This window comes from Caenorhabditis remanei, chromosome IV (assembly GCF_010183535.1).
Source record: "Caenorhabditis remanei strain PX506 chromosome IV, whole genome shotgun sequence".
NCBI classification, from domain to species: domain Eukaryota; kingdom Metazoa; phylum Nematoda; class Chromadorea; order Rhabditida; family Rhabditidae; genus Caenorhabditis; species Caenorhabditis remanei.
The window spans coordinates 22473089-22489215 of record NC_071331.1 but is presented as its reverse complement, the minus strand read 5'-3'; the positions used below and the strand labels follow the sequence as shown (position 1 = coordinate 22489215).

At 37.2% G+C, this 16127-nt stretch overlaps 4 protein-coding genes across 4 annotated transcripts; 3 read left to right on the top strand and 1 right to left on the bottom strand.

The window, feature by feature from the left end:
• Positions 1-1021: 1021 nt before the first annotated feature.
• Positions 1022-3932, top strand: GCK72_015777 (uncharacterized protein; the record flags this gene model as incomplete). The annotated part of the gene is made up of 4 exons (XM_003092327.2): positions 1022-1230; positions 2557-2869; positions 3019-3107; positions 3716-3932. 4 exons carry the CDS (start codon positions 1022-1024, stop codon positions 3930-3932), a joined length of 828 nt encoding a protein of 275 aa, XP_003092375.2.
• Positions 3933-5389: 1457 nt separating this feature from the next.
• On the bottom strand, positions 5390-10054 carry GCK72_015776 (uncharacterized protein; the record flags this gene model as incomplete). Its single annotated transcript, XM_053731124.1, has 9 exons — positions 5390-5695; positions 5747-6103; positions 6459-6561; positions 6610-6927; positions 6978-7603; positions 7663-9413; positions 9768-9823; positions 9884-9940; positions 9990-10054. 9 exons carry the CDS (start codon positions 10052-10054, stop codon positions 5390-5392), a joined length of 3639 nt encoding a protein of 1212 aa, XP_053585896.1.
• Positions 10055-11575: 1521 nt separating this feature from the next.
• On the top strand, positions 11576-12364 carry GCK72_015775 (uncharacterized protein; the record flags this gene model as incomplete). Its single annotated transcript, XM_003092335.2, has 1 exon — positions 11576-12364. One exon carries the CDS (start codon positions 11576-11578, stop codon positions 12362-12364), a length of 789 nt encoding a protein of 262 aa, XP_003092383.2.
• Positions 12365-12458: 94 nt separating this feature from the next.
• GCK72_015774 (uncharacterized protein) lies at positions 12459-15506 on the top strand (the record flags this gene model as incomplete). The annotated part of the gene is made up of 3 exons (XM_053731123.1): positions 12459-12530; positions 14155-14264; positions 15005-15506. The coding sequence occupies 3 exons, from the start codon at positions 12459-12461 to the stop codon at positions 15504-15506; spliced, it is 684 nt and encodes a 227-aa protein (XP_053585895.1).
• Positions 15507-16127: the final 621 nt, after the last annotated feature.

Sequence of the window (16127 nt, the reverse complement as noted above, 5' to 3'; positions counted from 1 at the left end):
CAGCGACCGTAATTTATATTTGGAAATTTTATGAAAAAATCGGATTTTATGTCTGGAAACCGTATTTTTTGGTGAATTTTAGCTAAAAAATGTATTTTTTAAACGATTTTCAGCCTAAAATCGTTATTTTATGACTAATTTTCAGTCAAAAATTGCCATTTGTCGGGGTTTGGCCCAAAAATGCTCTTTTTTTCTAGGATTTTCAGCCAAAAACTGACTTTTTGATGGTTTTTATCCTAGAAACTTGATTTTTTCCGATTAAACCTCTTTTTTTTTTCGTTTTTTGTGATAATGATACCATAGATTCGAGAGATTTCCGTTATTTTAGTAGAGCTTTTTTATTGATATTTTTATGTACGGATAAAGCATTTATTGTATATTTTTTCAGGTTTTTCTTGTTGAAAAACGGTTTAAATTACCGATTTTATATACTTTTTCACAATTGTTCGATGATTTCTTCTTATTTTTATTCCAATTCTTGTAATTTTGAACTATTTCTCCACATTTTCAGCTTTATGGATTGTCAGAAGTCTTAAAAATGGAATTTTTATCGATTTTAGGTCCAAAAATTCGCTTTTCAGCATGAAATTTTGATATTCAGACGTCTAAATACCTCAAAAACGCAGATTTTCAGCTCAGAAACACATTTTTGGGTTAAGAAATTGAATTTAGAATCAAAACTGTTCAATTTATGTCTCTAAACTCGAAAATGGTATTTTTGGACTCAAAAACTGAATTTTTAGTTTAGAAACTCAATTTTTTCAGTGAAATTGCAGCGAAATCAACGATTTTGAGTCAATTTTCATTGAAAAATCGCCATTTTTGCTCATTTTCCGATTAGAAATCACTCGAAAAGCGTATTTTTCAGCTTTTTTTTTACCAAAAATCACTCAAAAATGACGTTTTTTCGCCATTTTTGCTCAATTTTATTCCAAAAATGGCGTTTTTTGCCCATTTTCCCACCAAAAACATCATATTTAGCTCTTTTTCCAGTATTTTCTGTCTATTTTCAGCCATTCAGATGCTTTCTACTACAATCCGTCGTTATCTCTCCTCATCCCAATCGCCTCAAAAATGGGAAATCTACGCATCGGTCGTCCTCTCCCGCGCCCCTCTAATCGCCCCGCCCATGTCTGAAATCGAATCGAAATTCCATCGACTTCAGATGAAAGAAGAGGAGGAGAAGTCACTTCTATCGAATTATGAATTGAAGACTAAACAGGATTTGAAGTACGCGCTGAAATTAGGCTTAAAATGAGATTTTCACCATTTTTTAACACAAAATTCGGAAAATTCAGCGAAAAATAGCCTGAAAACCAAAAAAAAAACTAAAGTTTTGGTGATAGCCGAGTTTTTGAGTTTTCTAGGCCACCGGTGAAAAAGTTCGGCCACCTATGGAAATTGAGCGTTTTTCATGATTTTTAAATGTTTTAGACCCATTTTTTGAGATGAAACACGTTTTGTTCATAAAAACGCTCAATTTCGATTGGTGGCCGAACTTTTTCAGCGGTGGCCTAGAAAACTCAAAAACTCGGCCACCACCAAAATTTTTGTTTTTTGATGGTTTTCAAGCTAGTTTTTGCTGAATTTTTCGAATTTTGTGTCAAAACCCTTAGAATTTGTGCTGAAAACTGTCTAAACAGCTCAAAAATTGCGACATTTGAGCTGTTTAGACAGTTTTCAGCACAAAATTTCAAAGTTATCACACATAATTCGGAAAATTCAGCAAAAACTACCCAGAAAACCATAAAAAAAAACTAAAATTTTGGTGATAGCCGAGTTTTTGAGTTTTCTAGGCCACCGGTGAAAAAGTTCGGCCACCTATGGAAATTGAGCGTTTTTCATGATTTTTAAATGTTTTGGACCTAATTTTTTGAGATAAAACACGTTTTTAATAGATTTGACTTGAAGTACGCTGAAATTAGGCTTAAAATCCTGAAAATTTGGTCTAAAACTGTCTAAAAGTCTCGAAATAATGAGAATTTGTGACTTAAAATGTGTCAAAATCAAATAAAAAACGTGTTTTTAGCAAAAATTGGTCTGAAACATCCAAAAATTATGAAAAACGCTCAATGTCGATTGGTGGCCGAATTTTTCAAACGGTGGCCTAGAAAACTCAAAAACTCGGCCACCACCAAAATTTCGGTTTTTCGATAATTTCCAGGCCAGTTTTTGCTGAATTTTCTCAATTTTATGTTAAAAAATTGGGTAGCTTTTATTTTTAGGTCAAAAATTGAACTAATTTAGAGAAAAATCATTCAAAAATCGATTTTTCGACTTAAAAATGAGATTTATCCGAATATTATACATAAAATTTAGAAAATTCAGCAAAATCTACCCAGAAAACCATCAAAAAACTAAAAATTTTGGTGGTGGCCGAGTTTTTGAGTTTTCTAGGCCACTGGTTGAAAAAGTTCGGCCACCAATCGAAATTAAGCGTTTTTCTTGATTTTTTGATGTTTTAGACCTAATTTTTTGAGATAAAACACGTTTTAAATGGTTTTTCAGTCAAAAATTCTCATTTTTCTCTCAAAAATCTAGATTTTTGAATTTCAGAATGGTCGCGCGACGTGAGCAATTGATTCGTGAGGGTAAAGAGTTGTCAGAGTTGGATGAAGAGATCGGAGTGACGAATGCACAAAAAGAAGACGATTGGAAGAGGATTTCGGAGGAATTGAACCAAAAATATCGATTCGATTCGCTGAAAACGGGCGTGACGGAGGCTGAAAATGAGAGGAATTTGATGAGAGAAATGGAGAGAAAATTGGTTTTAATTGTGAAACAGAGAATGGGAAATGAGTCGAAAGGATACGAGACGCCGTGGATACTCCCACAGATCAAACATCGAGAGGGGGAGACGTTGAGACAGGTAAAAACATTGATTTTCAGAGAAAACAGACTGAAAATCGTGAAAAATGATTGAATTTCAGCTAAAAATTGTGAATTTTGACCTAAAAATTGTGAAAATGGACGATTTTTAGCTGAAATTGCGAAAATGTGAGCTGAAAATCTTTCCAGACAGCGGAACGATGCATTGGAGAGTTGTCGAGCAATGATTTGAGTGCGGATATCAGTGGAAATGCACCATTCGGAGTGTTCACTCATAGGTAATTATAGTGCTAATTAGCACTAATTAGACACACATTTTCAGTAAAAAAATCTGGAAAATATGTGATTTTTGAGTGAAAAATTCGATTTTTAATGCTAAAAATGCTGAAAATCGTCGGAATGTGTGAATTTTGGCCTAAAAACTGGATTTTCTTCCTAAAAACAAAACTTGTGAGCTTAAAAACTAGTTTTTTGGCTCAAAATTGGTGATTTCTGTGTGAAAAATCATCATTTTTAGCGCTGAAAATGCTGAAAATCCTTGGAAAATGGGAAAATTGGCATAAAGAACAAACTTTTAAGCCCAAAAACTCGATTTTCCACCTTAAAATGCTGAAAATTGTTGAAAAAAGTGAATTTCGGTGTAAAAACCTAGTTTTTTAGCCCAAAATATAACACTTTTGCATGAATTTTGACCTAAAAACCACTTTTTTAAACTTAAAATGCGAATTTTAAACCCAAAAAATTTCATTTTCGGTCTGGAAATATGAATTTTTACCAAAAAATCTAGTTTTTAAGGTCAAAAACCCAATTTTCTACCTGAAAATGAGAGTTTTTGAGCTCAAAATCTCAGTTTTTAGCTGAAAATTCGATTTTTTTTGAATTCCAGATACCCAAAACCAATTTCCTCGAAAACTGGAGCCACTGGAGCGAAGATTTTCTTCTTCTCGGCGAATCTGACGACGTCATCTCAAGAGAATTCAGAATTGAAAGTGAATGAATCAGAAGATATTTCAGACTTCAAATGGGTCAATCAACAGGAATTCTGGAGTACTGTACCTGGAACGGATTATAAGAAAGCGATGAGATTCGCTTTCTTGGAATAATTTTATGAGCTTTAGAGCTGAAAATTAGCTGAAAATCGGTGGAAAATCGGTTAAAATTGGTGAAAAATGGCTGAAAACCCTTATTTTCAGTTATTTTCAGCCAAAAATTGCTGAAAGTTGCTGAAAAATGGATGAAAATTTGTGTTTTTGAGAAGCTTTTGAGCTACATTTTCATTTTTTGAGCGATTTTTTCTCAAAAAATGACGATTTTTAGACAAATTTCATCAATTTCTAGCCAATTTCAGCTGAAATCGACGGTTTTCAGCCATTTTTCTTAGAAAATGACGAATTTTCAGCCATTTTCAGCTATTTTCAGTCATTTTTAGACCCATTTTTAGTAGAATTATCATTATATATATATAGATCTATATATCTCGTTTTTGTTACTGTTTTTTTCTCATATTTTCAATGAAAATTATGTTTTTTTTTGCATATTTAATATTTTTTATGATATGGTTGACTTAAAAGTCTTCCAGATACGTTTTTATCTTTTTTAAATCTTTTTTCAGAGCTAAAAATCAAAAAAAATGACAAAAATGACAGTTTTTCACTTAAAAATTGAAAAAATCTGTTGAAAATTGCTTGAAATTGAGTATTTTAAGACTGAAAATGTGATTTTTCGAGTGATAAATAGTCGAAAAATGCAAATTTTGTGATTTTGGAGCAAAGATATGCTAAAAATGATCAAAAAATCATGTTTAAGGCTGAAATTTAATAAAAATCGAAGCGAAAATCGTCAAAAACTGCAAATTTCGGATGAAATTGTGAAAAATTGGGTTTTAGGGCATTTTTTATCGTTAAAACCCGAATTTTCAGCTAAGAATTGAGGTTTTTCATCTGGAAATTGATCGAAAAGTCAATTTTATATTAGAAATCGATGTTTTCAGTACTATAAGTGCTGAAAATTTGAGCATTTAGAGCTTTATCGCTCAGAAATGCGGAAAATGACTGGAAAATCACTGGAAATTCCAATTTTCAGCTGAAAAATTTCTTTTTTTAATAGAAAATCGCTGAAAATTTCCGAAAAACAGCGCTACCTATGTTTTTTAGAGTGATAATCCCATTTTATTCGATTTTACATCGAAAAAAATGCGAATTTTATGAAATTTTTACCTACAAATCGCAGCTTTTGAATGTGAGAATCAAAAATTGCAGAATTCTCTAAATAAACTTGCAAAAATTGGACATTTTGTATGTTAATTTGTAAAATTTAGTAACTTTTAATACGCGAATTTCCCGTTCTGACAAGCGAATTGATTCTAAAGCGCAATTTTTCATGTACTTTTCTATGTTTTTTCTTTGTTTTCAACGGTTTTTCGTTCATTTTTTATCGGAATTCTAATTTATTTCCGTTCAAGTCAATAACATACAATACATAAATTGATAGCGAGTAAAATAAGTTCGAGTCTCTATCTAGTTATCTTTCATTTTCCTTTTCTTCATCTTTCCATCCTCATCTAAAACTTGATCCCTTTCGGCACTCCGACATTTCTCTCCACCATATCTCTGAAGACACCCTCGATATTCTGATACATGACGAGTTCGGCGTTGCGTCGAATCGACATGAAGTATACCACACCGACTTGAAGCCATCCGATCTGACGGGAAGTTTCGAAGGCGGAGTATCTCTTCTCGATGAGCTTCTTGAAGGCGTCTGCGAACGTCATCTCCTCATTAGCCTCCAAAGCTCTCGAGATGTATTCCAAACCGATAAACGCCATCGTGCGTCCGGTGCCAGAAGTGCAGTGAACGACGACAGGGGTCTGAAAATGAGAAATAAGAGTTATTCTATTCCATGGCTATCAGAAACTCACTTTTCTCTTGCAAATCTCCGTCATGATGGCTTCCAGTGGTTGATATCCACAATTCGGAATATCTCCTTCTTTCCAGTTCTTCACTTGGAACTGCTTCACTTTCCGTTGAGTCTTCTTCTTATTATCCTTTACCGTCAGAGTTCTCACAACAATGTCCGTCGAGTTCTGGAATTGTTGCTCGCCTTCAGTTGTCACTGTGAAGTTTTCAATTGTGAGACTTCCGGTTCGTTCCAAGAAATAATGTCCGCACGAGCTGGTTTCTCCGAGGAATACGATGAATTCGACTTCATCAATTACGAGCATAGCCAAGAAGTCCGCTCGAGTGTCGTCGTGCATGCTGTTGGCTTCCATCGGGGCCTGGAATGATAGAGGGTTTTGGAATTTTAGTTTTTTCGAAGCGGTGCGGTCGCGTCGCGTGCGATAATGATGCCAATTTACTTTTAAACCAAAAGTATGAAAAGTGACAATGTGTTAGCTCCTACCGTAACCCTACTAGATGGAACTAACAGTAGACCGCAAACGTCTTAGGATCCTTTCTGAACCTATGACGTTGATATACTGATGAGTTGCCTTCACCTATCAAGCAGGAATGTGCGGAAATGAAAGTTTCGGAAATTTTCCGGCGGAAAACAGTTCCGAAAAATGTCGGAATTTCCGGAATTTCCGTTCCGCCTATCCCATCAAGACCGCTTTAACTCCCCAACATTCTTACCTGCATAGCATAGAACACAGTTCCCAATCGACTCCGAAACTTGTTTCCGTGCAACCGAACCGTTTGGAGAGCAGTGAACGGATTCAGTTTGATATTCGGATCCCTGTAACCATCACAATTAGTTTTAATAACTTCCACCTCTGAAACTCACCAATACATCGACTCCTTCAACGGCAAGTACGGAAATTGTCGTTCTTCTGGTGTCGGCGCCGTCCTCACATGTTCCATCAGCTGAGTCCACAACTCGTAGTGTTCCGGGTGTCTTCCGAATGTCTGTGTACCAATGGCAACGATAATCAAATGGGGTGGAAGCACTGGCTTATTGTCCACTGGATCCATGTCGATTACATCGCATTCAACGGAATCACCTTTTCGTTTGAAACACAACAATTTCTTCTTCCAAAGAATGAAGATTGCCACGGTGGCTGATAGACAGGCGACGAAGACTACGCAACCCACAATAATCGATCTGGAAATAAGAAAGTTTTGGTAGTCCAGTGAATTAGGCTATTAACTTACGTATAGTCAGTTTCGTCTTCCTTCTGGATATCTTGATCCTGCACTGGAGCCACGGAATGATCCTGCACTGGAGCCACGGAATGATTCTGCACTGGAGCCACGGAATGATCCTGCACTGGAGTCACGGAATGATCCTGCACTGGAGTCACGGAATGATCCTGCACTGGAGTCACGGAATGATCCTGCACTGGATCCAAAACGACTTGCGCTAAAGCTTGAGTTAGAAAGTCACCAAACTTTTGGAACGCATCGCCGACTCCTTGAAAATGTTTTTCAAAATCCAAATCCATCGATGAGCATTGAATCAGTTTCTTCTTTGTCTCGATGAATTCATCTATGCGGTAATCATCCATTGTATTTTTGATAAAGTAGTTCAGCACTTGTATCAATGATTCAGGATCCATCGTAACATCTGGCATTCCTTCCAGTTTTTTGAAAAACATGTCGTAATCAGTGAGGTTTTTTAGTGATCGAAAATCAAAATTCTGGAGGTGCTCTTCAAAGTAGTTGAGACCATTTGTCAAGGAAGAAAGTACCTTGTTCAGTGGCCACAACTTTTTCATTTCGTCGTTTGTATCGAATTTGGCCATGTGATCAAACTCGAGTTTTGCATTGCTCTCAACCGTCTTCAACTGTTCTAACAACCCAATATTTTGAGTTGATGTAGATTCTTGACAGAAGTCACTGCTTTGTCAATTCGAGCAACCACCAGTTTATCGATTTCGTTCACTTTTTCTACTCCATCATTGGAATTTTCCTTCATCTGAGATAGAATTGATTCGAATTCATCCAGCGACTCCAAAATTTTCGCCACTTTATGTATGTATTCATTCACTCGCTTAGTTCCTTCCACGCCAAGTCGTCTCATCAACCGGATGAGACGGGTAGCTTCATATGCTATTTCTGAATGATCTTGATAGCTGTTCAAACAGGTGTAAACGAAATGTTCTCTTATCACTTCCGGCAGCTTCAAAAAGTTATCTGTGACCTCATGATCATAAAAAGAATACATAGAAGCATAATACAAAGAATCCGCATCGAAAGTGTTCGAAGAATCCAGCAGTTTTTCGACTTTATTCTCGAGTCTTTTCATTGCTCCATTAGTATTCAACTCCGTTAATAAACGAGGAATTTGTTTAAACCAATACAAATTATCGGTTGAATTTACTGGATTCAAAATCCTTTTGACACTATTCAAATCATCTAGAAGTGATTGAAGACTACCACGAGAAAAGTCTTCTCTACTCCAAAAGTCCGCGAATCTTTCAGGCAGTTCTTGTGATCCTGTAAGAGGATACAAAGCTTTCCTCATTAGGGTTTCATTCACTACACTCCCAATATCACCGCAGTATTCGAATTTTCCCAAATACCAAACAGATCCTCCACCAGTTGCAGTTCTCTTTAGAAACTCTTTTACTATTGAGTTCACATCCTCTATAGCAATTCGTGTCTCCAAATCAGTCGAAAAATGTGAACTGATTGATTTCGTGGCATTTGTGAGTGAAAATATTGCTTTCAAACTTTTAGTCATCTTCTTCATGTCTCCTATATTTTTGAAAACTTTCTTGAACCATCGATCTTCGGTTTCAGAGGCCAGAAGAGTCATTGCTTGAAACCCTCTAAGGTCCGATGATGGATTACTTGAATATTTGAGAAAGTTCTTTTCAAAATGTTCAAAAACATCTCCAAACGCCGTTACACTTTCTCCCATGACATACTCTTCCCCAAAGTTCTTTTTGAGAGATTTCTTCTTCTCGTCGTTTGCTGCCCCCAATGCTTGCACTTCTTGTCTCCATTTTATAGCTTGAATGAGTCTTTCTGGTTTAGAGAGCACCGCTCTTTTATCCACAAAACTCCAACCTTCAAAAGGACTTAATCGGTCCATAAGCTCCTTCAATTTAACAACAACAAGGAGTGTTTTTCCGACTTGTTTCTTCAAGGCTACAAACTTAGAAACATCTGCATCTTTTTCCCTTCTGGTGGTGGAGCTTTCAGTCGAAAAATTTCTCAAAACTCGCAGAGTTGATAAAGTATCTTTAAGTGGAGGCCAAGCTTCGTTGAATGCATCCCGATTGAATGCGTCATAAAATTGTTTGCCGTCCTTCACAAATGCATCCCTCTTCGGAAAATCTTTAATTTCCCCCAACTCCTTCGTGATTTTCCGAATCGCTTCCCACAGTTGAAACCTCTTCTCTCCGTCAATCACAGTATTATCAATACTTCCCACAGTCTTATTAAAAACCTGCATGAACTCCAACGTACGTGTCGTGTTGATCTCTTTCAGCTCGGCTATATCGATCTTTCCAATGTTGAAAAGTTCTCCGACTTTGTAGTGCATATCTTGGTTATTCATGAGATCCGATTGCATTTGGATTGTATTTGCAAGACGGGCGATGATGGAGATGTGGGCGACGAAATCAGTGAACAGTCGTTTGGCTGAAAATTTCATAATTGGATAGCGTTATAATAGTTATAACAGCAGAGCACAGGGGTGCGAGACGTAAGGTCCGCAACCAAAAGTTTTGAATTTACCGGCCGAGTCGCGTTGCGTGTGCGTCGCGTTTTTCATTGAAAGATACGACAAACACACGCTAATCTTGAACTTGGCACTCAGCCAAGTCTGTTTTTGGAACCGTGCCAACCGTTGAGCGATGGAGCGCGTTTAAGAGTCCTTGCGTCGCGCACCCCTGTGGCAGAGTTGTTACAACTGCGCTCCACCGAAATTTCCTTTCAATAGAGCGCAGTTGTAAAAGCACTGTGGAGCTAATAGAACGTCAGAAGTTTACTTACAGTATCTTTTGTCTCGTTCGGATATTATATCAAGGGGACTCGACGGATCGCGATAACTGGATGGATCTGAAATAGTTGTGATTACCTACTTCCAATCTTATAAGTTTAAGAACTACCGTAATCTCTCGGCAGTAATGGAGCAGTGTGAACAGGAACTTCGTCGGGTGAAGAAGCTGAAATCGTATCTTTTACTTCTTCTTCCAAATTATCTGAAAAACTCACCTTGACTCGAAGCTATTCCATCCAGATTTGTACCTATTATCACTATTGATAAAAGCAGTGCACATTGAATTGCTCGCAATTTGTTGTGAACGAATCAATCGTGGAATAATTGATTTTTGGAGAGATGGGCGGTATTATAAAGGATTTGGAATCGGGTTAGTGGGGCAGATATTGGAGATAATGGGGGCACGTGGAAATTTCGAGAATTTTTTGAAGAGCTTGTCGATGGGAAAAATCAGGGGAGGGGTCACGTAGAATAAAAATGAAATTCTGTAATTATTTGCTCCAAAATCACAAAATTTGCAGTTTTCGACCATTTTTTTCGCATAAAAACTGATTTTTTCAACTATTTTTCAGCTCAAAATACTCAACTTTCATTTTTTGAAAAACTGAAAGTTTTAATGATTTCCTATTGATTTTATGCTGAAAACTGTCATTTTTCTTGATTTTTTGTCCAAAAATTGTCTTTTTTCGCTTCAAAACCGTTTTTCCGCGTTGTTTTCACCCGAAAATCCCGAAAAATCCCATTTTTTCAGCAAAAAATGCTGAAATTATTGCTCAAAAATCACACAAAAGTTGCAGTTTTCGTACTAACAATCACATTTTCAGTCTAAAAATACTCAATTTGAAGTAATTTTCAACCGATTTTCAATTTTTTTTCGAAGAAATGTTTTATGCTAAAAACTGTCAATTTTTATCAAAAATGACATTTTATCCAGTTTTTCGTTAGATAAATCACTATTTTCAGTCTTAAAATATTCAATTTTTAGCGATTTTCTTAATTTTCAGCCCAAAAACCCGGTTTTCTACTGATTTTATGCTGAAAAATGTCATTTTTTTCAATTTTTATTTCAAAAACTGCTAAATTTCCTCTAAAAAATTATCAAAAATCCCATTTTTCAAATCTCAACTCAGAAGATGTCTGAAATCCTCATTTCTGACGATTTTCGCGTCGATTTTAATAAAATTTAGCCCAAAAACTTGATTTTTTATCATTTTCAGCATATATTTGCTTCAAAATCACCCAAAAAATGCATTTTTTTGTCTAAAACTGAATTTTTTGACCATTTTTCATTCGAAAAATCACATTTTCAGTCTTAAAATACTCTATTTTAAGCGATTTTCAGCCGATTTTTTCAATTTTTAGTTCAAAAACCTCAATTTTTGTCATTTTTCTTGATTTTTACTTCAAAACCCGCCCATTTTCCTCCCAAAAATCCTATTTTTCAGATCTCAAATCAGAAAAAAAGTCTGAAATTCTGAAAGGACCTGAAATTTAGCGATTTTCAACCGATTTTTAGCTCAAAAATGCTCAATTTCAGGCAATTTTTGACCGATTTTCTTGATTTTCAGTCAAAAACTGTCAATTTTCGCCATTTTTTTTCGATTTTTAGTCCAAAAAATCGAATTTTCAACCTAATTTTAGCTAAAAAATGGTAATTTCTTGTCATTTTTCTTGATTTTTAGTCAAATATTTGATTTTTCTCTCAAAAACCGCTTTTTCCGTTGTTTTTACCTCAAAAACCGCCGATTTTTCTCAATTTTTCAACTATAAATCCCAAATTTTCAGATCTCAAATCAGAAAAATGTCTGAAATCCTCAAACGACCAACAGCCTCGGAGACGGACGCGGATCTCCAAAAAATGCAAGAAGAATGGTCTCAAACGAACAAAAAACCATCAGTGGAGATTCATCGAATGAAAAAACGAACGAAAATCGATGAAAATGCTGAAAATTTGGCTGAAAATGGTCAAAATTTGGCTGAAAATGGTCAAAATTTGGCTGAAAATGGTCAAAATTTGGCTGAAAATCCTCCAAAATTGGCTGAAAACGTCCGAAATCAGGCGGCGCGGTTCCAAATCGATCTGGACGACACCCCACACGTCTCCACCGTTCTTTTTCCCGTTTTAGAACGGAATTTCGACGTTTTTGACACAAAAATCGTCGAAAAATCCGATTTTTTGGCTGAAAATTGGTCTAAAAATCTGGAATTTTTCCAATATTCAAAGGACGACGGCTTCCCGGAGCCCCTCGATCTCTCCGCCTACTTTCAGCCAAAAAGTGGGCGTGGCTTGACTACAGTACCCCATCCTGGCGTCTCATTTTTCGCCGCCGAATTCGATCGAATTCACGGAAATTTCGCTGAAAATTTGGATTTTTTCGCTGAAACTGAAAAAGGGGCGGAGCCAGAAGAGGATTCTGGAGATTTCCACGTGGAAAATGAGAAGTATCTGAAATCGCTTGACGTCGACAAGATTCTGGAGATGAAACTCGAAATTCAGGAGCGTTTCGATCCGAAAATTATCGATTTTTTGAAAAATCGAGGAAATTCTGAGAAAAATGCGGAAAAAAACGACGAAAATCAGCAAATTTAAGGCGTCAAGACTGAAAAAAGGGGCGGAGCCTATTGAGAAGGGGGCGGAGCCAGAGAAAGGGGCGGAGCCTGTGACGAAGGAAGTCGAGGAAATGATGAATGAGTTGGAGGTGTTAGAGGAGTGGAAGGATCAACAAGATGAGGAGAAATATAATCGATTGGCTACGGTAAGGGGGCGGGGCTTTAAAAAAAGTGGGCGGAGTTAAGAGCGAAAAACAGAGAAATTAAGAAGATTTTGTGATGAAAGGGGGCGGAGATTAAGACGAGAAATAATCGAAAAACAGATAATTGCAGAAGATTCTGTTGTAAAAAGGGGCGGAGCTTGAAAAAGTGAGAAGTGGGCGTGTTCTAGCCAAAAGTGGGCGGAGCTTAGGTGAGTCAAGAAGTTAGTTGTAGTGGAAAAGGGGCGGAGCTTAACACCTGTATTTTTCAGAAATATGTTTAAAAAAGGGACGGAGCCAAGAAAATGGGCGGAGCCAAAAAGTGGGCGGAGTTAAGAACGAAACACAGAGAAATTCAGAAGATTTTGTGATGAAAAAAGGGTCGGCTTAGAAAAGTGGGCGGGGCTTTGGAAAATGGGCGGAGTCTAGTTTGAAAATTGCCTAAAAACGGAGGAAAACCATACTTGCAACGGGCCGAGCCGGGCCGATTTGAGAATTTTCACCGGCCCGGCCCGGCCCGGTCGGCCCGGGTCACAGTACAAAAATTTGAAATTTTTTCTGATTTTTTCGCAAAAAAGTCGAATTTTCGACTATGTTTTAACATATCGATAAAACTCAAGTGGATACATAGGATTTTTGACTATTTTTGATGAAAATTTCAAAAAAATTCGAAAATTTTTGTGAAAAAATTGTGCTAATTTTTTGACTCCGGGCCGACCGGGCCGATATTTTGCAACAGAGTTGCGCGGAATTCCGACTTCCGGGCTGTTTTTCACTTCCGACTTCCGACTTCCGTTTTCGGATGTTTACTTCCGACTTCCGTCATTCCATAATTGTGGGATTTCGGAAAAGTACATCTCGCAGAAATAGAAGGAAAAAAGACAGAAAATGAGCTTTTCTTCAGCCAAAAACTAATTTTTCACTGATTTTCGCCAATTTTATGAACTTTTTCTAGGAGTTTTTGAATCTTTGCGAAAAAATCTACTTCCGACTTCCGACTTCCGGACTACAAATTTTACTTCCGACTTCCGACTTCCGTTTTAGAAAAAATGACTTCCGCGCAACTCTGTTTTGCAAGTATGAGGAAAACAGAAGATTTCTGAAATCTGGATGAAAAGGGGCGGGGCTTAATGAGGGAAATTGGTGAAAAAAACCGGAGAGAAGGGGCGGAGCTTAGTCTGAAAATGATGAAAACTGTTTTTGTATGCTCCGCCACTTTTTTCTTCGTTTTTAAAAACCAATTTTTTTCTCATTAGAACTCCGCCTATTTTTAAGCTCCGACCACCTTTTTTCACACTTATTTCTCCCAAGAAACAAAGAATTTGGCTCCTAAATACAGTAACCCGGATCCTAATAACTGAAAATTTGGATCCTAGATACAGTGTCCCGGATCCTGAAAACTAAAAATTTGGATCCTAAGAACAGTAACCCGGATCCTAAAAATTTAAAAGTTCTATCCTAGATACAGTAACCCGGATCCTAATAACTGAAAATTTTGATCCTAGATACAGTAACCCGGATCCAAAAAATCGAAAGTAGCCCCGCCCCTTAACTAAAATCCCTAAAATTGGATCCAATTCACCTAAAATTTCTCAAAATAGACCATTTTAACCTGAAAATAGCTTTGCAGGACGCGATTCAACTAGATCTCACTGCGAAATTCAGTCGAAATTTGGTTCAAAGACAAGAGAAGAATGCACTCAAACTGTTTGATAATTGTAAAAATAGACCCGATAATTGGTAAGATTTTAGAAAGTTTTAGAGAGTTCCGTCTGAACATTCTTGTTTTTTATGCAATTTTCTGAAAAATTTGCATATTTTAAGTCATTTTCAGCCATTTTCCAGCCAAAAATGAAAATTTTCAGAAAAATCGATTTGTGGGTCATTTTCAGACAATTTCCAGCCAAAAGTCGAATTCTATGATTTTCAAGAAAATTCGCGATTTTTTAATGAAAACAAGAGAGATTTTGGCTGGAAAAGGGTTGAAAATCACTTAAAATATGAAAATTTTCAGAAAAAATCGATTTTTCGAGGCTGAAAATCGTAATTTTCAAGCGAAACCGCTCAGAAAACGATTTTTCTGAAAATTTTCAAATTTACCCTGATCCTCTGGGGTACTGTAGCCGGATCCTAGAATTGGATCCTATGGGGTACTGTAGCTGGATCCTATGGGGTACTGTAGCTGGATCCTAGAATTCGATCCTATGAGGTACTGTAGCCCTGGATCCTAGAATTCGATCCTATGAGGTACTGTAACCCTGGATCCAGGATCCAATTCTAGCTACAGTAACCCGCATCGATGGATCTACTAGTGGTAATTCAATGATTTCAGCAAGATTTCGATGCTGAAATAGCTGAAAATGACACTTTTGGTCAAAATTACGGTCAAAATTCATTCTGGTCTTACTGTAGCCCTGGATCCAGGATCCAGGATCCAATTGTAGCTACAGTAACCTGAAAAAATCGAATACTATTTTCAGCACCTCCACGGACCCCCTTCTAGAACTCGCCCGCTCTTCCATTGACCAAATCAAACGACTCTATCTGGAAGAGATTTCGACAGACGCCGGCGCTACAGTAACCCTTCAATTCGGAAAAGGAGTCAATCCGATCCTGGATTCGTGTTGGTCCCTTATCCCAATCCGCCGCGTTTTGGATACTGTAGAAAAGGGGCGGAGCCAAGGAGTGACTCCAGATGACGTCGAAATCGTTCGTCTGGCGATTTTATGGACACTTTTACTGTTTTCTGAGCGAAAATCAGCATTTTTCGCGTTCTCTCAACCCGACGTCTTCTATATTCATCTGACGGAGACGTTGATGATTGGAAGTGAGATTCTGATGGATGACGTCATCTGCAGATGCCTTCAACGTCTTCTGACTGAATATCTGATTCCACAGGCGACGGAGGGACGGATTAGTGTACGAATGAGTGGAAAGTCGCCGGATTGGATTCGTTTATGCCGTTTTACGAGCAATTATTGAGGAATTACGAACAATATTCGATGGGAGACGTCGCGTTTGTCACGGCGATTCTCATTGGAGCGTATTTGAATGCACCTGTGGGGGATAGGTAGGTTAAACAGTGAAAATTCGCGGTTTTTGACCCTAAAACCTAAAAATTCGGACAAAATTCTGTTGAAACGGTGAAAAAACGCGTTTTTAGGCCAAAAATCGATAAAAATTGGGGAATTTTGATCTTAGATACAGTAACCCGGATCCTAAAATCATCTAATTTGGATCCTAGGTACAGTAACCCACATCATAAAAACTAAATATTTGGATCCTAGGTAAAGTAACCCGGATCCTAGAGAAAAGGATTATGTGTACAGTAACCCGGATCCTAAAAACATCCTAAAAACGGAAAGTTTGGATTCTAGCTATAGTAACCCGGATCCTAGAAACCTAAAATTTGGATCCTGGCTACTGTATCCCGGATCATATATAAAACGATCCTGGGTACAGTAATCCGAATCCTGAAAACTAAAAATTAGGATCCTACATACAGTAACCCACATCATAAAAACCAAAAATTTGGATCCTAATTACAGTAACCCGGATCCTAGAGAAAAGGATTCTGGGTACAGTAACCCAGATCCTAAAAAC